This window comes from Triturus cristatus, chromosome 5_1 (genome assembly GCF_964204655.1).
Source record: "Triturus cristatus chromosome 5_1, aTriCri1.1, whole genome shotgun sequence".
NCBI lineage: Eukaryota > Metazoa > Chordata > Amphibia > Caudata > Salamandridae > Triturus > Triturus cristatus.
The window spans coordinates 98269317-98295770 of record NC_140587.1 but is presented as its reverse complement, the minus strand read 5'-3'; the positions used below and the strand labels follow the sequence as shown (position 1 = coordinate 98295770).

At 46.1% G+C, this 26454-nt stretch overlaps 1 protein-coding gene across 2 annotated transcripts in view; it reads left to right on the top strand.

Annotated features, from left to right (window-relative positions):
* Window positions 1–26454, top strand: part of MROH1 (maestro heat like repeat family member 1) — a 2508022-nt gene that overhangs the window by 1745622 nt on the left and 735946 nt on the right. For both annotated transcript variants that reach the window (XM_085604508.1, XM_085604507.1), the window contains one exon: window positions 447–559. In XM_085604508.1, coding sequence (XP_085460634.1) covers window positions 447–559 — 113 coding nt within the window. The remainder of the gene's footprint in view (window positions 1–446; window positions 560–26454) is intronic.

Here is a 26454-nt window from a genome sequence, read left to right as displayed (position 1 = left end):
GGTCTGGGTTTACCTAGTAGGAACTTAATACAGATTGTAGGTTGAAAGAAATGGGAGCAAAAAGGGTTGGGTGATGGCTCTTACTCCCTCATGGCATAATGATGGGGTAGTCACTCTACTGTCTCAACACAAACGGCGGGTGTAGGGCCTGATTAACAATGTGCTAAGAGGCTGATGCAATTCAAAATTGCAACTTACCTCCATCTTTTTATTATAATGGGTTAGCCCTGCCAAGTTCTACTTCCACTAGGATCAGTCTAGTGCACATAACCAGCTGCTATACATTATTACTCTGAAGAACTGTCTGTGCTCAGCATTACACAGAAATATTGAAATACTGTCATGATCTATCTGCTTGTTTGCAGGTTTACCCAGGAAAGCATAATGAAAAGTCGACTCTTTTGAGGGATTACACAGACTAACTGCTGTGGTCTTTTTGTTTGCAGGATTTGCACAGGATTACACAGATGAAATTGTCGAGAACCTAAAGCCTTTAAAAGAAGGTCTGGAGAAGCCTGATTCAACCGTTCTATTCCACACATGCTTCAACATTGCCATGGTGAGCAAAGGAACAAGTAGGTCTTTGCGTTAAAAGATCCAGGCAGGCAGCCTCATAGGCATTATTGATAGAAAGTGCACTGGATTGACAGGATCCCTAGAGGAGGCATAAGAATTGTGACAACAGACAAAGCATGTGGGCTACATGGCTAATTGGTTAGGCCATACAAATAAATTGTAAACCTTTGTCATTACATTTGTGGATTCTCTGTATTGTTAGTCACTGCAACAGTCATGATCCCAATTGAGAAGCATTGGAAGATCTGTGTCTCTGGGTCTCCATGATGGAGTTGCAGCCGGTGCTGCAGGTCAGGGGGGAGCTACTTTGGAAGATACATATACGTTGTTCTTTATATGAAGCAATGAGTGCTGCAGGTCCCAATTGTGGTGCATTGGAAGAACAGTTTTGAGCGCCACAAAGTAGTATTAGCATATGCGTCACAAAGTAGTATTAGCATATGCTACAGGTCAGGTTTGAGGGCAATGCTAAAGGCATTTTGCAGGTTGCAGTTCTGTAACAGCAGGGGTTGCAGTCATATTGATTAGGGTGAATTGGCAATTTGGTGCAGTCAAATTTGGGTGCTGTATGTTAGCAATAGGGTCAGTTGATAGTTGTGTATATTTCTCAGCATCTGAATAGCATCTGCACTGTTGGTCAGGATTTGGTCAGAATTGGCAACCATATGTCAGTTTCGTACTGTAATAGCAAAGGCTGCTTTTGGCCAGAATTAGAGAGAGTTGGCAGCAATGTGCAGAATCCATTACTGGACGTGCAGGAATGTATCTGGATTAAGATGCATGGGGAGATAGCTATGAATTAAAATAAATGAACGTGTGCATGACTGTCTGTGTTTCCAGCTGCAAACTGTAAAACTGTGGCATTTTTTCTAGGGGTGGGAGTAACAAGCGTAATTCAGTACAGCGTAATCACGCAGAATTATAGAGGAATTATGTGAGATTTCACTGAATTACATGCGAAGACTAGTTCTGCATTTAGCGCTATTTCTTAGCTCAAAAATGCCCCCTCACGTCATAAATGAACGAGGATGTATTTTTGCATTAAGAAATGGCTCTAAACGCTGAAAAAGACACATACGAGCATGAGCGGCATCCTCACTGTGGCTAACTGTGTTGTTGTTGGCGGTTTTCCCCCCAAATTATGCGGAGTAGAGATCACATAATTATCATAATTCCACACCAACAAATAATGCCAATTACTGAAATCACTCCGATTACTTAACCTAATTAAAATTCCGCCCAGGCCTAATTCAGTCATTTGGGGACGACATTCATTTTCTGGGGTATCTGATGAATATTGGATGAGAGACAGTTTGTTGCAGCTGAATGCTGTGGAAATCACAGTGATAGGGTTTAGGATGCTTGGTTGCATAGTGAAGATAGATTATATACAGCAACACAATTCTTTTTGCCAGTAGCTAATGTTTTCCGCTTCTATTGAAAGTTTACATGTCATTTACGTTAATTCACTATCCTTCAGAGGTCTGACTAGGAAATCAGTCAACACTATCATGTTCAGCTTCTATCAATAGTGGAGAGTTACTTGTATGGAACCAATGAAGTTCAAAACATGTGGGGTCTGCACTTCAGATTATTCATCTAGGGTATTCCAGCAGGTTTTATTTGGGAATGGCAAAGACATGCATGGTGGTCCTCATGCAAAAAGCACAGAATGTTGGAGTGAGTTCAACTACACAACTTCAAAAAAAGGGACCTCCGATAGGCCTTCCTTTCATTATCTTCCAGAGAATGCCTAATTGTCATTTAAATGCTTTTATCTAACTCCCTGTCCAACTACTGCTCCAATGATCTTTGTAGGGCTGGCATGTGAAGGTCAGCCGATAATGTTGCAAAACATTTTTTTTTTGCCTCTGTCTCCAAAACTGATACCTGTAGGAAAGTGCCCTTTTTGACATGGCCAGCCCCACTTTTTGCCCTATTACTAAGGCTTTTTGACTAAATTTTCACTGATTCCCAGCTAAGCAGGCCTTCAGTGCTCCTTCCTTTAAAAAATGGTAAATATCTAATTGTGCCCAATTGGCAAGGACCTTAGCACCCCTGTAAACCCCTATTAAATGGTACCTCTGGTACCTAGGGCATGGGTACTAAAGAGGGTCTCTACTGCTGCAGCATGATGCCATCCAAAGGGAACCCCCAAAACAGCCTACCATTACAGGATGCATGAAATGGTGCGAACCATTTTGAAAACACAACACGGCGCACACCCTGTGGGCCATGCCCATGTACACTGCCTATACAATATGCAAGTCACCTCTATAGCAAGCTTGGAACCCTAAGGCAGGGTTCGTTATATTATAGGTGAGGGCCCATTGCATGCACAGCCATCTTTAGGAGATGTACTGGGCACTGATCATTCAGAGTTACCCAGCTACATGATGGCTGCTCTGAAGCCAGTGGTGTTTGGTATCAAACACCTCATCCTAATAAATCTGAACTGATTCCAGTGCTAGATTATTTATGACATGCACCCAAAGTGCACCCTAGAGGTGCCCCCCGAAAACCTACTGGTCCTCTAGTGTGCTGACTGACTGGTATTGTCCAAAATGCCACCACAGACAAGTTTCTGCTCCCCTATAGATGAGAGCCCACGCTCTCAGAGGCCAGAAACAATGCTTGCTCCGGAAGACGGTTTTTACACCTCCTCCAGTCAATTGTTTTATTGTTTTTAGTTGATAAACACCATCATAATATTATCATTTACTTAAAATGTCATAAAACATATAAAATCCTAGCGAATAATACATAACTACTTGTTGTCCTGCAAAGTTACTATTTTCAACAATGTTCATAAACATCTAAATACATAAGATACATAGAAAAAAATATATTCCTTCTTTCTAGTATTATAGAAAATGCCAAACCTAAAAATATCGGCTCTTGAATACACTAAGGTGGGTTTAAAGTGCCATAGTACAGTGATCATCCAATTTCTTAGTCATTTAGAAAGTTTCCCCAGTGCTGATAAAATCGTCCTGAACATCCGTAATTTAAAGTGGAACTTCATTTAAGTCGTTTTCCATGTAATATCAGAAATTTAATCAATTTACAATTAATCTGGGGGTGTGAGTGATCAAGGTTCTTTATTATAGCCATCCGGCAGGTTCGGTTCCCCGTTCATTAAAGATGGATTTCAGCAAAAAATACATAATTTCTTGAAGAATGGGCATATGCAAACCAGGTGTATGATATCTTCCTTCGGGGCACCAAATAGTCTGCATGACTTGGCCCTTTATGTTTCCATGCTGGTTGGTCAGCCGTAGATGGCAAGACATCAAACCGGATGGGCAACAGCTTTCTCTTTAAATACGCTGGGTATGTAGCGCTGAGATATTCTGCTGGCTTTTAAATGTTAGAAGATTGTATTACCATCCAGGCATGTGACCGAGCGGTCATTTTGTGCTTGTTGATGAGAGAGTGCAGTATAGCAGCTTGTTGGTGGCACGGCAGGAGGCAGGATGCGATAAGTTTAAGTGCCATGGGTCAATTGTGTTAGTTTCTTGCAGTGAAGACCTCAGATATTTGCTGTATATCGAGTGGGGATCATTTTCCAAAGACTGCCATAGAGCTTTGACCAGTGGGCTGCGGGTATTCTCCTTGACCACCTCATCCTATCTGCCAACTTGATTTGGATCCATGTGTTAGTATCTAGCTGCTCAATAGTTTGCATGGTTTTGTCGTGGAAACCCCACTGACGTAGTTTTCCCCACAAAAGAGCTCTGTCCACCCATATCAAATGCGGTTTTAAAATCTGTAAAGCATACTTGCAATTTTTTCTATAAGGGCTTACATTTGTCAGCTATTGTTTTTACCGCGAAGGTGTTGATAATAGTTCCATAGCCTTTCCGAAACCCTGTCTGGTTGAAAGGAACCAGATTGTTGCGGTTTGAGCACTCAACTAGATCTTCCAGGAGTAGTAAATCGTAGTATTTAGCTTCTGTGTCAATGAGTGTGATAAGCCTGTAATTCGGAGGGTTAGATCAGTCCCCACCATTAAAAATGGATTTATTATTGACCCCCTTCAGCTGCTGGGGATTAGATCAGTTAGTTGCTTCCACCTCATTGTATAATCCCATTAGTGGGATGGCCCAGTATTCAGGGTCTAACTTATAATTGGCCCACGGGATGCCATTAGGGGCTGGCGCCCTACTACTTTGTCCTGCTATAATCACTTTTGCCACATTTGGTGTGCAGTGTTGGACTGCTATGGGTGGCTGATGTGACATCCTACATGTTGTAGATGTAACCAGGTCTTTTACGTCATCTACCCCAGCGTCATTACTTTGTTCTCGAGAACCTTTTTTGTTTTGCAAAGGTCTTCGTCAAATGAGCTACCCAGGTTTTTTCAGAAACACTTGAGCTATTTATTACTCTTGCTTCCCTGCCAATACCGTTGACTGTTATCCAGAAAGCTCTAGTATTGGTTTGTTTAGAGTTGAAAATTATCTTTGCCTGAACTCGTCGGATTTAGTTTTTCGCTCTGCCCAGAACTGTTTTTTATATGGCTTCTTCAAGTTTTTTATTTTCTCCCATATATAAATTGCGGCACTAGATTTTCTGGCCTTCCTGATTGCTCATCTTCGTTCTTTTCTCAGGTTTAAGGTTTTTTACATCAGTGTGCGCACGCCTGGCCGTTCACCTCATTCTGGACATAAATACTGAACCATGCGTTAGCATTATTGTTGAAAACAATGTCCAGGCTTTCATTGGCGTGGCATGAGATATTGTACTAAACTCCAGAATTACTTTCGCCTTAGTAGCCAGAATCGGGAGGGAGTAGTATGTTCATTTTAGACATTTCAATTTGGTAATTTCTAGACTTCCAATTTCCACTGGTGCAGGCATATGTCTTGCAGGCTTTAAACTCTGCTGCAGATGTTGGTACGAGTGGTCATTTTGCGTAGAACTTTTGACTTTATATTTCCTTAAAGGCCTCATTAGTGACAAGAAGACGATTGTATAATCAGTTATTGATCCTGAGGTCCCACCATAATGTGCAAATCTGGGGGGAGAAAGGAAGGGTCGTCCTGAGTGCTACCATTAATTACCCTTAAACCTAGATGTTCCAGGGCAGTGACCAGTTCTTTCCCAAAGCGATCATATAGTTTTTGAGGATGGCTGGCCTGCGGGTGGACCACCCAGATGGCATTTCTGGCTGCCAAATGCATATCTACATCTGGTGTGTATATTAAATTGGTGTTGAAATCACCTGTCACCAGTATTTCCCAAGTGGGCTTCGTGAATCTTATCTGTTATCTCGTAGATTAGTTTGTTGAATAATATGGTCTTTCTTTGTGTATTGGGATGCTCGTAGATAATGAATAATATTACTGGGGTTATCAAATGTTTGTGGCGGAAGCTAAACTTGATTACCGGTAGACCTAGAGTTGAGATATGTAATTGTACCATTGTGACATTTAGTGCAGTTGAGTCCCTCTGGGCGTCTCTGGTCGATGTAATTTATTTGCCTCAATGTGGTTGAGGACGTAACCAGCCAGTTGCATTGGGTTGATCAACCAAGTCTCTTGCAGGGCTATTATCTCATATTTTCCCTGGTTTGCTTGCATTAAGCCATTGGTACGTTTGTGCTTTGCTCCTGCAATGTTCCAGGAAAGAATGCTTAGGGTAGTCTCCTGTAAGTTGTTGGTCACTTGTTTAGGAACTCATTCCTTCCTTGGGGCGTTTCAGGCTGACGCTAACCATCGCCATTGCTCTTGATTCCCATACATTGCTTGTTTCTTTGGTTGAGTGCCTATTTCAGTTGAGCCACTAGCATTTTGTAAAACCGAATACACAGGGGTGGGACCCAAGCCGGTGCTTGGCCTTTGGACCGGAACTAGAAAGGGTGATGGGTAATGCTGTTTTATACGTTTTGAAAGAATTAGGTCCCAGTATTTAAACTGTTGATTTGGGCTTTTAACTAGGAGGGCTATCTTTTCCGATCTCCATGTAGTGAGAGTTTGCTCCGGGTGGCTGCGATCTTCATTAGACAGAAATCTGACTGATATCAGATCCTATAATTTAATGTACTGTAGGGTATGTATGACTGTGATCAACCTCATGATATTACCTCTTTGCAAAATGTCCTGCTGGCCTTGTGTCCCACATTGAAGTGTTAAAACAATTTGCTGTCACTGTCTATATCCAGAGAGAGAATACTTAAACCTGAAGTGCTTAGTGACCATTCCAAATGAGTGTTTTGTTGCTTCATTGTGTTATTTGCTCTCCCTGTGCTTTCGGCATTGACTTTAATCATAATCTTATAATTTGCAAGGGGGTTCTTTGGTTGGTGTGCCTGCTGCACCATCTTCTGTAGACGAACAAGATGATAACGATCTTACCGTATTTTGCTTTCGGTGCATTCGCTCCCATTGGTTCTGCCCTTGCTTAAAGAGTGGGTGTGTAACATTACCATCCTCAGCCCCAGGATCCTTTTTGCTGGCATAATCCTATCTGAAAAGTTAGTTTTGGTATGGTGACTGGCTGTTTGCTCGTCATGTCAACTTGCAGGCTCTGGACTGGTTGATCACCGGTTACTGGCTGGGCCTCCTACACGGTGTCTGGCCTGCCGAGAGTTGCTTGCGATGCAGCTTATGAATCTCTGGATGTCAAATTTATCTCCAGTTCGTCGAGTAACTCAAGTTCATTGTCACTTAGCGGGATCATTGAAGTGTTTGTGGCCGATGGGTCTTGATGTTTCTGCTTGGCACTAAGATGGTGTATAAGTTGTTACTGTGTGCGCCATTCTTCCTTGTACGATGAGGATTCTTTCTTGCCTTCCTTGCACATTTCCTTTGTCTTTTAGTTTGCACTAGGGTTTTAGTTTTGCGTTGTTCACTACCCTTAGTCAAGGACGGTTCCGGAGATTGGGAGGGCCTGCTCAATTGCCGTAAGATTCATAAGTGTGTGCAGTGGGTAATGCATATCTTACTCACTTCTGCTGTTAGCTGGTTGTCTATTAGTTGCGTTGGTAACAAATGTTCCCCACTGGAGCGAGCCTGATAGGTGTTGTTACTCGCTCACGATCTTCCATCTAGTTTAAGATGCCGGTTAGGCTAGCTAGTAAAGATCTTAGCTTTTTGTTGAGCCGTGTGAGTCCTTGCCTGTGCATCAAATGTGTTAGCTTTTCTAATTTAGTATTATTACCAGAGATATGTGACGCCATAATGTTCTTAAGGTTGATTTGAAGATCTAGTTTATTTGATTGCAAGTTGAGTGCTGAGGTTGAGGTTTGTAGACTGCTTAATAAGGAGGAGGGTAGGAATGAAATGTTCTCCGCCTATGGGTATTCATGATGCTCATTAGGCTCGGTGCCTACACATGCTTCTCTATTATTGTTGCATGGCTGCATCCTGGAAGCATGACGTTAGTTTCGGTCTGCCACACTGAACTGGTCCTGCATTGTACTTGGTGGATCATGTTTTATTACTTTGGGGAAGTTGGTTGGATCAACTTGAACAGGTTGTTCCAAATGACTCGAATTTCTATTATTGAAGGAACTAAGTCGTATTTTGTTGTTTCAGAAGTATTAGTTGGATCTGCTTGGGGCAATCGGTCCAACTTACTCAAGTTTTCTGTTAGTGAAGGGGTACACACTTAATGATTACTCGTCAGGTTGATGGTCTTGACCCCCAAAGCTTGCATAAGTTCCATATTATTAATTATTGAAGTTAAATGGAGCCAGGGATTCTCCAAGTCTTAGTTAGGATTACCTGAACTGTTAGAGGTGAGACTTCTGTGTATTGGGGAGCGATTTGGGTCCAGTCTTTGATCCACCCTTGGCGTTGAGTGCTCATAGTTCGGAGCATGTAGCTGTGCCTGTGTCGAATCAATATTGCATCCTGACGGTTCAATGGATGCTAAAGTGGATCTTTGGCTCGGTCCTGGCCTTGAGTATTGGCAGTTTGGGGCATGGACCTGCACTTGGATCGTGGCAGTGTTGGCCTTTCGTGGATCACTTGGTGCTGGGATTTTATTTACATCCTCTTTTGCATTAGGGCTTTGGTGCTGGTGTGAGAAAATTATTAATGAGTTAAACTTTTGAGGCGTAAGAGTTTGGTAGGCCCACAATATTTTCTGTAGTAGAATGCAGCTGGGTCCTTTTAAAAAGGTGAATTTGCCAGTACAACTTGATTTCCCAAGGATTGCTTGGAGAGGTGATATTAATTGGCTGGCCTGACCTGTGAGGACATTTGACATGTTGGGTGCCATGCCAATTGACTTCAACTTCCTTGAAGGTGTTTTTTGATTCTGGGTCTTTTGTTTAGCTTGTTGTCTGGCCCTGACTGACCTCATGTTCCTTATAGCCTATGAGTGATCTATTTGAGGGTTTGACAATAATTGATGAAGCAATGCTTTAGTAGAGGCAGGTAGGCACTGCATTTAAACTGGAAAACCGCTCCCCAACTGTTTGGGGCTGTTTCTGCAAGGTAGCAGCCAGACCCTGGTGTCCAAATAGGTGTGGCTTAGTCCTCTGCTGCGGAAGTTTTGAACTCCCCCAAATGTGTTGTTGGTTTAATGAACGGAAAATTAGAACTCTTGGCAGACTCTGGCTCCCCATGGTTGATCGTTACTGAGAATTATTTTAATGAAAAGTTCAGTAATACTGTGTCCACAAAAGATCTTTACCCCTCGGATATCATTGCTCAAGGTTTTGACGGGTCGACCATTGACCTTATGGGTTTGATCGCCTCTGATGTTACGTTTAAAGACAGAACTGCTTTTAGAAAGTTGTATGTGGCCAAAAAGGGAGTGAACGTGTTGGGGTGGAGAGATCAATGAAGATTGGGGATTATACTCAATCCTCGTAGTAAGGGACCTGTTATTGTAGTTGAGGACAGTGCTGATGTTAAACTTATTGAGGGAGAATTTCCTGAAGTATTCTCTGAAGGTTTAGGTAAACTCAAGGGTTTCACCAATTTAATAAAGCTCAAGCAAGGTGCATACCCTGTCAAACAAAAACTTAGGGACGTTCCCATTAATGTGAGGGAAGAGTTGGGAGAGGCTTTGAAAGTGATGTTGGATAGGGGTGTAATTGAAGAGGTGGAGTCATTGGAATGGGTTTCTCCGATTGTATTGGCACGTAAACCTGATAGATCGTTGAGATTATGTATTGACCTCAGAGCATTGAATGCTAACATTCTGGTTGACTGCCATCCGTTACCAAATATCAACGGGGTAGTAAGCCTGCTCGAAGGTGCCACGATCTTCTTCACCCTTGATCTGCGATCCGCATATCATCAGATAGAACTGGCCAAGGAGTCACGTCATATGACAGCTTTTATTACACCCCAAGTCAAAAGAATGCCATTTGGGTTAGCGTCAGCAGCGTCCGTATTCCAGAGGTCTATGTGTCATCTTTTCAAGGCTATGCAGTCATTTGTGAAGTGTTTCCAAGATGACATTCTTATATTGTCACCAGATTAAAAAAAACTCATACTGATCATCTCAGAAAAGTGTGTGGCGTTCTCAAGGAGTATGGGTTAATACTCAAAAAGAGCAAATGCAAATTGTATCCAGATTCAGTTGAATACTTAGGGCACACTTTATCTAAAGAGGGTGTGGTACCTAAAAAATCTCCTGTTGATACCATTTTGAAAGCACCTGTTCCTGACTGCAAGGATAAACTTCTTTCATTTTCAGGTCTATGCGAATACTATACCAAATTATCATGAATTTTGCATCCAAAATGGAACCCTTAAGAGAACTCACAAGAAATAATGCTGAATTTGTATTGGGGGAAGGGGGGAAGCAACAAAAAGCTTTCGACCGTATCAAAGCAGAAATTATAGCTGCCCCCACGTTGAAACCTTACTGCATGAACAAGACGTGTATACTCACAGTAGATGCAAGCCTTTATGGTTTGGGATGTGTTTTGTCTCGCCGTGCGGGCAAAGAGGAGTGGAATGTAGCATTTAACCTCACTGAGAGGCGTTACGCTGTAATTGAAAGGGAACTGCTGGCCTGTGTTTGGGGAGTGGAGCATGTTCATAAGTATATTTGGGGTGCATGTTTCATATTGAAAACGGACCACAAGCCCTTAGTGTCCATTTTGTCTCCTGGAGGGAGGTCTCAATACTACCGCCCGCATAGCAAGATTAATGTCTCGTTTGCAAGAATACAGTTTTGCAGTGGAATATGTCCTAAGAAAAGTCAATGTTACTGCTGTCTGTCCAGACCCCCTGCAATGAGAGTGAAGTGTGTGATGATGAGGGGGTTGTTGCTAATATTGCTGAAATAGTGTCCGGAAAATGTAGTTCCATCTCTGAGAATATGTGGAAGAGTGCCATGTGTATGGATGATGTATTGTGTAAAGTTGTTAATTACACCACGAAAGGTTGGCCCTCCAATACTGAAATATCAGCTGAGTTATTTCCCTTTTGGAAAATCTCTAGTGAAATTGTTATCGAAGGAGATCTCCTTTTCATGCAAGGGAAATGCATTCCACCTCTGTCCCTTCGTGATCATATTTTATCTGTAGCTCACAAGAGTCATTTGGGAATGTCGTCCATGAAGAGATTAATCAGGTCTGTGTTCCGATGGCCTGGTTTAGTTGATAGGATTGTGAGGGAGAATGCCCTGAGTGTGTGAACAGTGAAAAAATGCTGAAGTGTGATCCTGCTCCCCTCATTCCTGTTGAATGGCCTGCATTTCCATGGGGAAAAAAGTCAGTTTTGACATTGCTGGTCCTTTAATTTCTTGCCTCAAGACTGTAGATTTGCCTTGGTGATGGTAGATTATCACTCCAAATGGCCCGAGGTAAAGCTTGTACCACATGCCAATGCTGAGTGTCATTATGTTCTTTAAGGAAGTATTTGCCCACGAAGGTTAACCAGAAGTCCTTATCACGGATAACTGTGTTCAAATGAAGTCTCGTGAGATGACCGACTTCCTCCAGTTTTTTAATATTCGCCATGTCACCACAGCCTTGTACGAACCTCAAGGTATTGGTCAAGTAGAGAGATACAACAGAGTTCTTAAACAAGATATTCTGTGGGCCTGAACATTTGGGACTCAGTGGAAAGACAGGTTGAGGGAAAAGTTATGGTTATACCGTATAACTCCCCATTCCACTACCTAGGTCTCCCCTTTTCAATTGCTAAAAGGGAGGGAACCCGTCTCCAAATTCTGTCCTTGGTGGTTTAAAAAGGCTGTAAATACCCATAGTTCAGTGGTCAACCAAAAAGATGTGGCCTTTAAAGTGAAAGAAAAGCAACAAAAATTTAAACGTTATTATGATCTTTGTATGAAAGTGAAACAGTTTGTGATTGGTGATTGGGTCAGGATACGCAAACCAGGTATTTTAATTAAAGGTGAAATGAAATTTGGTAGACCCATCAAAATTGTCAAGGTCAATAGCAACAGTGTTACCCAAGATGGCAAAGTATGAAATGTGAAAAGGGTGGCTAAATGTGTAAATGTTCCTTCCTGATTTTCCTAAAGGGGGGGAATTGTGTTACATTACATGTATTTTCCTTATCTCGTTTTGTTCCTTTCCCTTTAATTCCCTTGTATACTTTTGACTCTTGCACCTGCCATGCCGTTAGTTGTGATTCCTCTTAGAATTGGAATCCACTTCATTCTGATCTTGCCTTTACACTGAGCAGTACTGTGCCTTGTGGATTAAACATCTTGAAACTTCATCTGGATTTCCTGCCTCTTCCTTTTTGGAATTCGACACATGGGTCGCTCACCGGGGTCTGCATCCGATCACCAGGAGCCGCTCACTTTGCCTCGCTTGTCTAAAGCCTGTGACGTTTCAGGAGTCGCAGTAACAGCGTCTCGTGAGAGTCCAGAGCATACCACCTTCAGCAGGACGGCTAGTGAATTAGCACATGAGGACCAAAGGCTCCAAAGCCTCTGCCGCCCTTGATATGAGACAGCGGCTTCCCCCCAGACCTGGGAAATGCCACCCCCTGCCCAGGGACCCATTTGGCACCAGGGCAGGTGGGAACATTAGTCACAAGGTGTGGCACACTTTCAGGCCATTCTTATAATAGACAACAGAAGCATAAACCCATAAACCTCGTTGAGACTGGGGTAGTTATGCAAAGAACAACAAATAATCTCAACTGGTATCATTCAAAATAGGCAATTAAAGTGCATGTACGAGACATTACAGTTGAGATCAGGAAGACTCTCAGACAGAAAATTTAGAAAAAAGCAACTTGTATTAGATCAAGTTAATACAAAAGGACAACATAAATAAACAGAATAATGGAACCGTTGTAACAGCACTGTACGCAAAGTCAATGTAGCATAGGGACAACCCGAAATTGTACTTGGTGCTTAAAAGTGTACGTGACACGGAGACGGCGACGCAAGTGACAAAGTGAGATCAGCAGGGGACGGCGCAAAGTGAAGTGAAAGTGATTGGTTGAACAATAAACACAAAGGTTCTGAACTCAATTGTCTACAATAAAAATGATTATGTATTTATTCCAAGAACCATAAGGCCATCAGTTGAGCTGAAAGGTCGACGGCGTTTCGATCCGGTTAAATTGGGATCATCATCAGGACTGGGTTGCAGTATTCAAAAGGTGCTGTACAAAGAAGAAGAATATAAAAGGGTGTAAGATAGGGAAAGGGGCAAGGGCCAAATGAAAACAGAAAAAAGAAGGAAATGAGGCAAACCAGTCCCTCTACAAAGGCCATAATCCTATAGTCTGAGAGGATATAAACAAATTGAAGAAACAATCAGGGAGTCAAAGTATACAGTGAGTGCTAGTCTATGTAGGAGAAAGGGGGGGGGAAAAAAAGAGAAATTAGGGGGGAAAAGTGTTTAAGGAAAAGTGAGGATGAAAAGGAAGGGTGGCAAGGAAAGGGGAAGGCAAGAACACGGAGCTGTCAAGAGATAAGGCAGGAGTTACCTGTAAAGTATTGGTCAACAATTCTGAGTGATGGAAGACCCCACTTAATTGGATAACACGGTAAAAATCTATGAAAAAAGGGAATAATTGAAATAAAAATTGTATGGGGAGCTGAACATAAATTGGACATAAGTATCAAAGGAAATTAATCCCATCAGTGTATCTGGAGGTATGAAGGATTGTAGGTCATGATCCAGAAAACGGACAATGCGTTATGATTCAAAAATTCTATAAAAACAAGGAAGGGTGAAAAATAGAGGACCAGGGAAACATATCAATAATTAGCACCATGTTACTGGAAAAGATTACACTGAGAATGACTCTAAACGGGCGAAAAGGGACCGATCACGTGTATGAATAAGGAAGGGGAAAAAAATATCAATAATTAGCAGCATATTACTTGGAATGTTTATACAGGGAATGAATCTAAACGGGCAATCAGGAACAGATCACGTGTATGAGTTAAAAAACTTGAGGGTATATACCTGGAGGCAAACGAGAGAATTTCTCGAAATCCAGGGGATAGGCGAAGCGCAGTGAATGCGAAAGTCTGGAGAGGGAACAAAAGGGAGTGAAAAGGACCAAAGAAAATAGGTACATCGGGGGCATTGGAAAATAAGTAGGGTAAAGAAATACACCTTATGGCAGTCATTTGGAACTCATATAGACCAATGCGGGCAATGCGCGCAGGACTGGGCAATCTGGAAAACAAATTAAACAAGGGGTCAATAACGCAATGTGGAAAGAGGTCAAAGGGAGAAATGGAAAGAACTGAGAGACGGGCTACGGGTAGTATTACCTAATAAATAGAGGGTCCGAAGGAAGGCGTCTCAGTCACCAGGAATCCAAAGTCGTGAATAAACAGGCGGGGGTGATTCAGGAAGTAAATTAGATGAGGGGCGTGGCTACAACGTAAGGTACGTCCATGTGAAAGGTCAGGTTAATAGAAATAGACAAAGAAGTGAGGAAAAGGAACGTTAGATTGAAAAGGACAGAAAGGTTGTGTGTCGGTCAACGCATAAGGTGAATTACAGTTACAAAGGAAAAGAAAACGTATATAATTAATAATATATGTAATTAAAAATTACGGTTTACAAAGGACAATGGGCAAATTACATAAACATATAATTTTATAGTTCTGCGCTAAGAGACTCAATCAGCGATTGTAATCACAATTGTAAAGGCACAAAATAATAATAATAAATAAAGCCCCAACAGGTAACAGAATAACAGGGCATGAACAAATCATAAAAAGCTAAATGGCACACATAGTTATTTATAGAACCAAGGAAGTGAATCAAGTAAGGAAGTGACAGCGGGTGAGACCGAGATGGTATATAGTCCACTGAAAGTACTCAATATTGAAGCCAGAGGCGGGTGAAGTGGCCAAAATTATAGATAGGAGGTATATCAGAGCAGTATGGTACTATTCCACTCATCGATGGTATTCAACCCACAATTAACGGAATTACAAATGGTCATCCATTTGGATTCGCTTTTGTTAAGCAGTGAGCCACTACCTGGAAAAAGACCATAACCCTACAGATATTGTCTGGCAAGTGGTAGATCAGCCAACACTTCCTCAGCGAGGCGGCAATATCAAACTACTGCTTAACAAAAGCGAATCAAATGGATGACCATTTGTAATTCCGTTAATTGTCGGTTGAATACCATCGATGAGTGGAATAGTACCATACTGCACCAAGTATAATTTCGGGTTGTCCCTATGCTACATTGACTTTGCGTACAGTGCTGTTACAACTGTTCCATTATTCTGTTTATTTATGTTGTCCTTTTGTATTAACTTGATCTAATACAAGTTGCTTTTTTCTAAATTTTCTGTCTGAGAGTCTTCCTTATCTCAACTGTAATGTCTCGTACATGCACTTTAATTGCCTATTTTGAATGATACCAGTTGAGATTATTTGTTGTTCTTTACACACTTTCAGGCCAGGCACACCCCTAAGGCAGGCCACCTGAAGTGGACAGTCAAAGAAGTGTTTCACCATCTTGATTTTGGTTAAACTAGGTACTGTGGGTCAGGTTTATGCCCACTCTTCACAGAAAGTGGTCATAAGGGGGTGTAGTCACCCCAGGGGTAGGTACCCAACCCTACACTCCCCAAAACGCCCCTTATTTCAGTATTTAGGGGTCTTCTGCTTGTGTCCCCTTGGCCTAGGTGCCACCACGAGCTGAGCCCCCCCTTTGTGTTCTGCCAGACTTGTCCCCAATTCCTGCCATTGCAGAATCTGTTGTTTTGGCAGGTCCCTTTGAACTTTTACAGCTAACCGCACTCAAGACTCACTATTTCGACCAGCACCGCTTCACACAATACCACCTGAACTGCTGGTGGTACTTTGGACCTTGGCCACTGTAGGAAGCTGTCTGTATATACTATACCAAAGTAAGGTATAGTGTTTACAGAGTCCGGGGAGCCCCCAGAGGTATAGCAGAGGCTAAATTAGGTAAGTATTGTGTTAGTGTGGGTGAGCTGTTAGGTTTATCCAGAGGGTGTGTTGTATTCACTCAATCAAGACTAATGCACACACTAAGAGACTGAATCCAGACCCAATTGGTTAAGTGTGAAAAAATGTACATGTATTTTTGTTTTTAGAACCAACCAGGACTTGGCTCGGGTAGGTAAAATATACCTTCAATTGTAAACCTTTAGTCAGAAATATAATTGAGGATGGAGTTGCAGTTGTTTGTTACAGGTTTGTATCACTTGCAGTTTGAATTACACAGTAATTACCTTCAGAATACTTTTTTGTTACTTTTGGATTACTTTGAGTACTGGCGGTGGTATACCTAGATATCACACCTTAGGATCTCACAAGACAGAGTAAGTAAGTCTTTTAATATTTTGCAGTTTAGTTTTATTTTCTCCTTGCAAACATCAGTTCAACACGTAGAACATTTTAGGCCCAAAATCTCTTAACATGGGTTTGTATGGGAGAAAGTTTTAGCGGTTTCTCAGGTAAGTACACGTTGGAGTTTTGGGAGTTAGGACCAAGGTTCCCCAAGGTCTAGATGGGCACTCGAGTTGCACCACCAGCGGCACTGGGGCGGCCGGGTGCAGAGTGCAGGGGCCTAATGTTAGCCAATGGGACTAAAGGGGCCTTTGGTGCCACTCAGATGTGGGAGCAAAACTCCTGGGGTTAAGATCAGCACTGCAGGGGCCAACGACCAGCACAGGAGCTGCACCATCAGGGCACTGTTGCAGCCGGGTGCCAAAAGACGTTGGGGACCCTGTGCATTTTCAATGGAGGACTTCGGTTCGGTGAAGTTGCTGCAAGCTCTGGCAGGGAGGCTTCCTGTAGGCCACCACCGGCTTGAGAGGTAAGTTTGGATCTTGGGGGATGCCTCTGGATACTGTCGGTTGGGCTACCTAAGTCTGTGGGGCGTCTGGTGCAAGGTTGTCTTCTGATGTCGGGTTTTATCAGTTCCGGTTGCGGTCGGGGAGATCCTTCAGGTTGAGGCTGCAGGCATCGTTTTGAAGCTTGAGGATCACCAGATCCCAGGTCAGGATTGCTGGGGAGACCTCCTTGTGGTGTTGGGCTCCTCGAACTCGGGCCGTGGGCGTCGGGTACAGAGTGGTGCAGAATCGCAGAGTCACCTGAATCCGAATTCTGGTCTTGGAGTCTTTGGTGAGCAAATCCAGTGCTCACAGGAGACAGAGTATGTAAGGGGAGCGCAGGGCAGGTCCTCCGGGTGGCTGCTGGCTGGTGGACACCCCAGTTTCTTCTCTTTAGGCAGGTCGGAGTTGGGACAGGCTGGTAAGGTTGGAGCCAAAGCAGTAGGTGTTCTCATCTTCCTGGGTCAGCACAGCTCTTCTGTCCTTCTCCTTTCTTCTTCGAATCTGAGGAGGCAGATGTATGTGTGCCATGTCAACTCCTCACTTTTCTCTGCAACAAAACACGCAGCAATTAGTGCAGGACCTCTAAGGGTGGCACAATATGTGCTGCCTGGTCACTGTGCCCTTGGTACCCATGGTACCTTGTACAAGGGGCTTCCCTGTGGCCAGGGATGTTCCAATTGTGGGTACAAAGGTTCCGTTTTGGGAAATTACACAGGCCCTGGGAACCGGATTGGCAGGGACCCAGGGCACATCAAGTCAGGTTGTATCAGATGTCAGGCAAAACTTGGGGGGTAACCATGCAAAAAGGGTCACTTTCCTACACCACCAAGTACCTTAAGTCCTAAATGATACCCTCTACAACAGTTTGCAAATACCTGAATGCAGTACACGTCTTTTCCTTCCATAGGATAACATTACTCAAATCTGACAGCTTTCTTATTCAACTGTTTTACTGTGTTTCATACCTGATCAAGAAGATCCGGTGTCTAAATACTATGAGAAATATTTTGGGGGTTTTCTAAATTGGCCTCGGATTATTGAGTGCGTGTGTCTCATTTATTGACTGTGTGTTCAACAAATGCTTAACCTTAACACTCCCCTCTGATAAACCTAAACTGCTCCACCATTATAGGAAAGGGCCTCTGTTTTTGATATGGCAAGTCCCCACTTTTTGCCTGGAAAATGTCATTTCTACTGGAAGTGCACAGAGCCCCTGCCAACCAAGTCCCCTGTGCCATAGCTCATTCCCGAAACTGTTCCTTTATTTTTCACAATTGGCACCACTTTAGCTTACATATAAGTCCCTAGTAAACAGTACTCGTGGTACCAAGGGCCTTGTGCTTAAATAGGGTCCCTAAGGGCTGCAGCACAAATTGTGCCACCCTAGGAGACCCCTCACCAAGCACATGCAAACTGCCACATCACATTAAGGCAGGGTGCATTGTATCTCCTGTGAGGGCATATCTGAATGATCAGATGTCCCCATGCAATATCCTTGTAGTTTCCTGGTTTTTGTAAGTGACCAGGGAAGCCATAGTCAGTACAAGGGCTGGACACTTCATTACGAGTTCCCCAACTCCATAATGGCTTCACTGAAGTATGGGATGTTTGTAATCAAACATCTCAGCATAATAAACCTGCACAGATTCCAGTGTCAGATTTTTAAAAATTGCGCACACCCTTAGAGGGGTCCCCTGCTGCCAACAGACGCTGTTCTGACCTCATGGGGTGAGAGCCTTCACTTTCAGAGGTCGAGAACAATGGCTTTCCTGGATGGAGGCCAACTTCAGGAAGAGCCATCCATGGCGGGGAGCTTCAAAAGATGTTTTTCTTGGACGTTGGCAAAGGCGCGTATGTGTGTTCCTGATCAAACGACCCCAAGCTGAGAGATCCCAATGATATCCCATGCTCTGAAACCTGCAAGCGTTGTCACCTCCTTCAGCCAGGTGCCGTGCCATAGATGGGTTTGCTATGTGAGCTTACCATCCCAATGCACATAACGTAGGGCAGCATGCCAGGCTAGGGGCACCACTCGTGTGACTGTGAGTATGTGGGAATGGATCGGGGCTCCTTAAAGCATTGCCTGTAGAGCAGGGAACCCGAGCCGTGCAAGTTAATGCTTGTAGCCCGAGCCCAACTACCCCTTGTTATACCAAGCTGAGAGGCGAGATGATAGAGGTACAGGTTAGACATGCTCAGTCTGCCGTTGTATGAGCCTCGCTGGCAGTGAGTTATAGCGAAATGCGGCCTGGTGTCCCGCCATAGGAAGGTACGTGCCTCACTCTCCAGCTTGTGGAACCAGGACCTCGGGATGTTAAGGAGAACAAAGAGGAAGCGGGGCAATCGTGCCCATCCCATTAAGAGGGAGGCTCTGCCATTTAGTCTGGTCCGCTTTCATCTTCTGGATCAGTGGCTGTATGTTCAGGGCCCAGGTGAGTTCAGGTTGTAGCGCCACCAATATGTTCAAGTATTTAAAGCTTAGCCTACAGAGGGGAATGTCCCTTGACTGGGCCAGGTGGACCAGCACTAATTTGGCTGGGTTGATCTTCAACCTAGAGGCCTGTCCGAAAGCCTCAAGTAGGTGCAGGCAGCAGGGGCCGCTCTGCACTTGATCTGCCAAGAACAAAAGGACGTCATCTGCGTAGAGGGCTTTGCGGTTCTCATGATTGGCTTCCCACCTCTACCCCTCACATTTTGGGTCATTGCGAATTAGCTGCTTCAGGTGCTCCATCTCTGACGCAAAGAGAAGGGGGGGCAGCCCTGCCTCATTCCGTGTCTAATAGGTAAGGGGTCCGAGAGGCCCCCCCGTTTACGCGAGTCAAGTGATGGGACACTCATCATCATCCATACCACAGAAGCGTGGGCAGATACCGGCATCAACCAGCACCTTGCATAGGTATTCCCAGTCCACCGTATAAAACGCCTTCTCAAAGTCGACTAGGAGTAAGGCTAGTTTGTGCGGCAAGGAGTGACTGTGGGCTAAGGCCATGTGTAGCAGTGTTGTGTACTTCTTTCTGGCATGAAGTAAAATTGCTCGAGGTAGACGAGCGTTGGCAGCACCTTTCTCAGCCTGTTAGCCAGAATTGTGGCAAAAACTTTAACTTTCCAGTTTAGTAAGGAGATGGGGTGGTAATGTGCCCATGAGGTTAAGGGAGGCTGCGTTTTAGGGAGTCCAGGTCCTTGAGGAAGGAGCCGAGGCAGCGTACCTCTTCGAAAAGGGCGAGGAGGTGGGGGAGTGGTAAGTCTCGATTTTTCAGTAGGTGCTCCATCGGGAATCCGTCCGGGCCCGGGGTCTTCTCTGGGTGTAGCCCAGAAAGGGCCTCTCTGACCTCCTCTGTCATGATGGGGTCATCCAGGAGATGGGCTTCTCCCCAGGGGAGCGCTGGTAGGTCGACCACGCCCAAAAGGGTGTCACCGGCTTCTTGGTGTCTGTTGTCAGCACCGAATACGGTTGGCAGAGCCTGGTGCACTTGGCCCGTTTCGTCTCTGATCTCTAAGAGTATTTTAGTGGCCTGCTGATGAGAGGCCAACCAGTACAGCATTTCCCCATTCTTATCACCCCATCCGTAGATATTGGCGGTCGTTGCGCGCCAGAGTAGTTTGGTTGCTTCTGGAGAGTGCAAGCGTATCTCCTCCTGGACGAGGCGTAGCTGGTGGGAAGTAGCCTCACTCGGGTCAGAGAGAAGGTGCTGGTTTAGTTGGGTGGTTTGGGCTTCCAATTGTGTAATAAGGGAGAGACGCTCGCGTTCCTTAGTCCGGAACAAGTGTTTCGTGAATCCTTGAATGTTAGCCTTACTGGCAGACCAGAGCGTGCTTGCACGGGCTACTGACCCAGATTTACGGAGTAGTATTTAAGCTAGTTTCTTAGCCCTTGGAAAATGGTTGGGTCTTGGAAATACCAGGCGTTAATGCGCCACATGGGTTGCGGGGTTGGGGGGCATTGCCCCAGTTTCAGAAGCACAGGAGAGTGGTCCGATACCACTCTGGAGAATATTTCAACATAACTCGGGGACTGGCAGTAGGACTAGGTCGATACATGCGTGTGTGTGATGGGAAGCAGAGATGTTTGTGTACTGCTGGATTGTCGGGTGCCATGTTCTCCAAGCGTCGCAGAGGCCACAGGAGGAGAGCCAGTCAATAAGAAGCTTGGTCCCAGGGCCCCTGAATGCAGTGGGACCGGGGAGAAGGAACGGTGCAGGAGAATGGTGACCTCACCCCTGCTCCCCGTGCGAACCCCACCTGTAAGACCCTATCATAGCCTTTGCGGGACAGGCATCGCAGCGCTCGCCATATAAGTGGGCTTCTTGCACGATATCAGGTGGACTCCTGGTAAGTCAAAAGATCGCTGAACACTTGATCCGGTCCAGAAGACAGTTAACATTCCACGATAGCTCCTTGAATGTGGTGAGTGTGGGCATGTGGGAATCAGAGGTGGGCAGCATACCGGGCAGGGGGCCATGCGGGGGTGATCGCGTGCTGGTACAGCGGGTCTCAAGGAGGTAACAGGAGTGTTTAGTGTTGCGTGGTTGCGGTTGCCAGAGAGAATACTGAATTTGCCTGTACCTAAGGGAAGGAATTATATCTTGAACTATCAATGACTATGCATAAGCAAAACCCCATCCTCCAACTTCAACCCCTCCCCATACTTCTACCCCACAAAAGCTTGTTTTGATGAGTCCACAATACGGGTGGGATGAGCAAATGCAGAGTCCGGATATTTTAACGCTGGCTGCCGCTGTCGAGTTGGCTAGAGTTCCGACTGAGCGTCAAGCCAAGGGGTTGCTTGTGTCCCGGCAGGCACCAGAGGTCCACGGGGCCCAAGTCAGGCGTCGAGCTCCTAGTCCGAGGTCAGTCTAAGGATTGGACTGCGGTAGAGGTCTGAATCTGGCCAAGGAGGATTTCAGGGAGGAAGGCAGAGGGTGAATGCCGTCTGCGTAGTTCTTCTGGTCGCCTGTCGACTGATCTGTAGGCGGGGACCTTTCAGTTTGGTGTGCTGACGTGGGGGGCAAGGGGGAAGTCTAGTTGGGAGGCCAAGCGAGTTCCACCACGCCGCTTCCAAGAGCGGTGGCGCCATCCCCTCGATTGGATCTGGAAACAAGCGGCAAGGCCCGATGTCTGCCTGTGGGTGCCAGTGGGTCCCCACTTTTTGCCTGGAAAATGTCATTTCTACTGGAAGTGCACAGAGTCCCTGCCAACCAAGTCCCCTGTGCCATAGCTCATTCCCGAAACTGTTCCTTTATTTTTCACAATTGGCACCACTTTAGCTCACATATAAGTCCCTAGTAAACAGTACTCCTGGTACCAAGGGCCTTGTGCTTAAATAGGGTCCCTAAGGGCTGCAGCACAAATTGTGCCACCCTAGGAGACCCCTCACCAAGCACATGCAAACTGCCACATCACATTAAGGCAGGGTGCATTGTATCTCCTGTGAGGGCATATCTGAATGATCAGATGTCCCCATGCAATATCCTTGTAGTTTCCTGGTTTTTGTAAGTGACCAGGGAAGCCATAGTCAGTACAAGGGCTGGACACTTCATTACGAGTTCCCCAACTCCATAATGGCTTCACTGAAGTATGGGATGTTTGTAATCAAACATCTCAGCATAATAAACCTGCACAGATTCCAGTGTCAGATTTTTAAAAATTGCGCACCCCCTTAGAGGGGTCCCCTGCTGCCAACAGACGCTGTTCTGACCTCATGGGGTGAGCGCCTTCACTTTCAGAGGTCGAGAACAATGGCTTTCCTGGATGGAGGCCAACTTCAGGAAGAGCCATCCATGGCGGGGAGCTTCAAAAGATGTTTTTCTTGGACGTTGGCAAAGGCGCGTATGTGTGTTCCTGATCAAACGACCCCAAGCTGAGAGATCCCAATGATATCCTATGCTCTGAAACCTGCAAGCGTTGTCACCTCCTTCAGCCAGGTGCCGTGCCATAGATGGGTTTGCTATGTGAGCTTACCATCCCAATGCACATAACGTAGGGCAGCATGCCAGGCTAGGGGCACCACTCGTGTGACTGTGAGTATGTGGGAATGGATCGGGGCTCCTTAAAGCATTGCCTGTAGAGCAGGGAACCCGAGCCGTGCAAGTTAATGCTTGTAGCCCGAGCCCAACTACCCCTTGTTATACCAAGCTGAGAGGCGAGATGATAGAGGTACAGGTTAGACATGCTCAGTCTGCCGTTGTATGAGCCTCGCTGGCAGTGAGTTATAGCGAAATGCGGCCTGGTGTCCCGCCATAGGAAGGTACGTGCCTCACTCTCCAGCTTGTGGAACCAGGACCTCGGGATGTTAAGGAGAACAAAGAGGAAGCGGGGCAATCGTGCCCATCCCATTAAGAGGGAGGCTCTGCCATTTAGTCTGGTCCGCTTTCATCTTCTGGATCAGTGGCTGTATGTTCAGGGCCCAGGTGAGTTCAGGTTGTAGCGCCACCAATATGTTCAAGTATTTAAAGCTTAGCCTACAGAGGGGAATGTCCCTTGACTGGGCCAGGTGGACCAGCACTAATTTGGCTGGGTTGATCTTCAACCTAGAGGCCTGTCCGAAAGCCTCAAGTAGGTGCAGGCAGCAGGGGCCGCTCTGCACTTGATCTGCCAAGAACAAAAGGACGTCATCTGCGTAGAGGGCTTTGCGGTTCTCATGATTGGCTTCCCACCTCTACCCCTCACATTTTGGGTCATTGCGAATTAGCTGCTTCAGGTGCTCCATCTCTGACGCAAAGAGAAGGGGGGGCAGCCCTGCCTCATTCCGTGTCTAATAGGTAAGGGGTCCGAGAGGCCCCCCCGTTTACGCGAGTCAAGTGATGGGACACTCATCATCATCCATACCACAGAAGCGTGGGCAGATACCGGCATCAACCAGCACCTTGCATAGGTATTCCCAGTCCACCGTATAAAACGCCTTCTCAAAGTCGACTAGGAGTAAGGCTAGTTTGTGCGGCAAGGAGTGACTGTGGGCTAAGGCCATGTGTAGCAGTGTTGTGTACTTTCTGGCATGAAGTAAAATTGCTCGAGGTAGACGAGCGTTGGCAGCACCTTTCTCAGCCTGTTAGCCAGAATTGTGGCAAAAACTTTAACTTTCCAGTTTAGTAAGGAGATGGGGTGGTAATGTGCCCATGAGGTTAAGGGAGGCTGCGTTTTAGGGAGTCCAGGTCCTTGAGGAAGGAGCCGAGGCAGCGTACCTCTTCGAAAAGGGCGAGGAGGTGGGGGAGTGGTAAGTCTCGATTTTTCAGTAGGTACTCCATCGGGAATCCGTCCGGGCCCGGGGTCTTCTCTGGGTGTAGCCCAGAGAGGGCCTCTCTGACCTCCTCTGTCATGATGGGGTCATCCAGGAGATGGGCTTCTCCCCAGGGGAGCGCTGGTAGGTCGACCACGCCCAAAAGGGTGTCACCGGCTTCTTGGTCTCTGTCGCTCAGCACCGAATACGGTTGGCAGAGCCTGGTGCACTTGGCCCGTTTCGTCTCTGATCTCTACGAGTATTTTAGTGGCCTGCTGATGAGAGGCCAACCAGTACAGCATTTCCCCATTCTTATCACCCCATCCGTAGATCTTGGCGGTCGTTGCGCGCCAGAGTAGTTTGGTTGCTTCTGGAGAGTGCAAGCGTATCTCCTCCTGGACGAGGCGTAGCTGGTGGGAAGTAGCCTCACTCGGGTCAGAGAGAAGGTGCTGGTTTAGTTGGGTGGTTTGGGCTTCCAATTGTGTAATAAGGGAGAGACGCTCGCGTTCCTTAGTCCGGAACAAGTGTTTCGTGAATCCTTGAATGTTAGCCTTACTGGCAGACCAGAGCGTGCTTGCACGGGCTACTGACCCAGATTTACGGAGTAGTATTTAAGCTAGTTTCTTAGCCCTTGGAAAATGGTTGGGTCTTGGAAATACCAGGCGTTAATGCGCCACATGGGTTGCGGGGTTGGGGGGCATTGCCCCAGTTTCAGGAGCACAGGAGAGTGGTCCGATACCACTCTGGAGAATATTTCAACATAACTCGGGGACTGGCAGTAGGACTAGGTCGATGCATGCGTGTGTGTGATGGGAAGCAGAGATGTTTGTGTACTGCTGGATTGTCGGGTGCCATGTTCTCCAAGCGTCGCAGAGGCCACAGGAGGAGAGCCAGTCAATAAGAAGCTTGGTCCCAGGGCCCCTGAATGCAGTGGGACCGGGGAGAAGGAACGGTGCAGGAGAATGGTGACCCCACCCCCTGCTCCCCGTGCGAACCCCACCTGTAAGACCCTATCATAGCCTATGCGGGACAGGCATCGCAGTGCTCGCCATATAAGTGGGCTTCTTGCACGATATCAGGTGGACTTCTGGTAAGTGACAGTGGTCAAAAGATCGCTGAGCACTTGATCCGGTCCAGAAGACAGTTAACATTCCACGATAGCTCCTTGAATGTGGTGAGTGTGGGCATGTGGGAATCAGAGGTGGGCAGCATACTGGGCAGGGGGCCATGCGGGGGTGATCGCGTGCTGGTACAGCGGGTCTCAAGGAGGTAACAGGAGTGTTTAGTGTTGCGTGGTTGCGGTTGCCAGAGAGAATACTGAATTTGCCTGTACCTAAGGGAAGGAATTATATCTTGAACTATCAATGACTATGCATAAGCAAAACCCCATCCTCCAACTTCAACCCCTCCCCATACTTCTACCCCACAAAAGCTTGTTTTGATGAGTCCACAATACGGGTGGGATGAGCAAATGCAGAGTCCGGATATTTTAACGCTGGCTGCCGCTGTCGAGTTGGCTAGAGTTCCGACTGAGCGTCAAGCCAAGGGGTTGCTTGTGTCCCGGCAGGCACCAGAGGTCCACGGGGCCCAAGTCAGGCGTCGAGCTCCTGGTCCGAGGTCAGTCTAAGGATTGGACTGCGGTAGAGGTCTGAATCTGGCCAAGGAGGATTTCAGGGAGGAAGGCAGAGGGTGAATGCCGTCTGCGTAGTTCTTCTGGTCGCCTGTCGACTGATCTGTAGGCGGGGACCTTTCAGTTTGGTGTGCTGACGTGGAGGGCAAGGGGGAAGTCTAGTTGGGAGGCCAAGCGAGTTCCACCACGCCGCTTCCAAGAGCGGTGGCGCCATCCCCTCGATTGGATCTGGAAACAAGCGGCAAGGCCCGATGTCTGCCTGTGGGTGCCAGTGGAGAGGGAAGGGCGCTCCTGCCCCGGTCTTTCTTCTGTTAGCCACTATCTGAAAGAAACAGTTAGTTATAGATACCTTACCTTAGAATTACCCCCAGGCATCAGACTGGATCCGGAAAGTTTTTCGTCAGCAGTACCCCTGCGCTTCGAAAGGTGGCGTAGTCCACCTCAAGCTACCTATGGTGGCAGTCAGGGGTAACCTCTTGAAAGAGGTCCTTTAACCAGGAGCGAGCTTTTAGGAGCCCCTGCTGCCTTTTAATGAAGCCCACACGGACATCCATTTTGGCATGTCGTCCAGGCCCAACACAGGGGCTCCTATGGACAGGATGATTGCCCGATGACAGCACCCGGCCCGGGTGACCCCACTTTTCTCTCCCAACACCCCATCCCTGAAAGCTTGGTAGTCCAAGCCTCCACGTCCAAGGGCACATTCCCTACCGCTCCCCCGGATAGGGAATCCAAAAAGCTGGATCATCTTGGGAAGAAGATGTTTTCTTCCTCCAGCTTGGGACTGCAG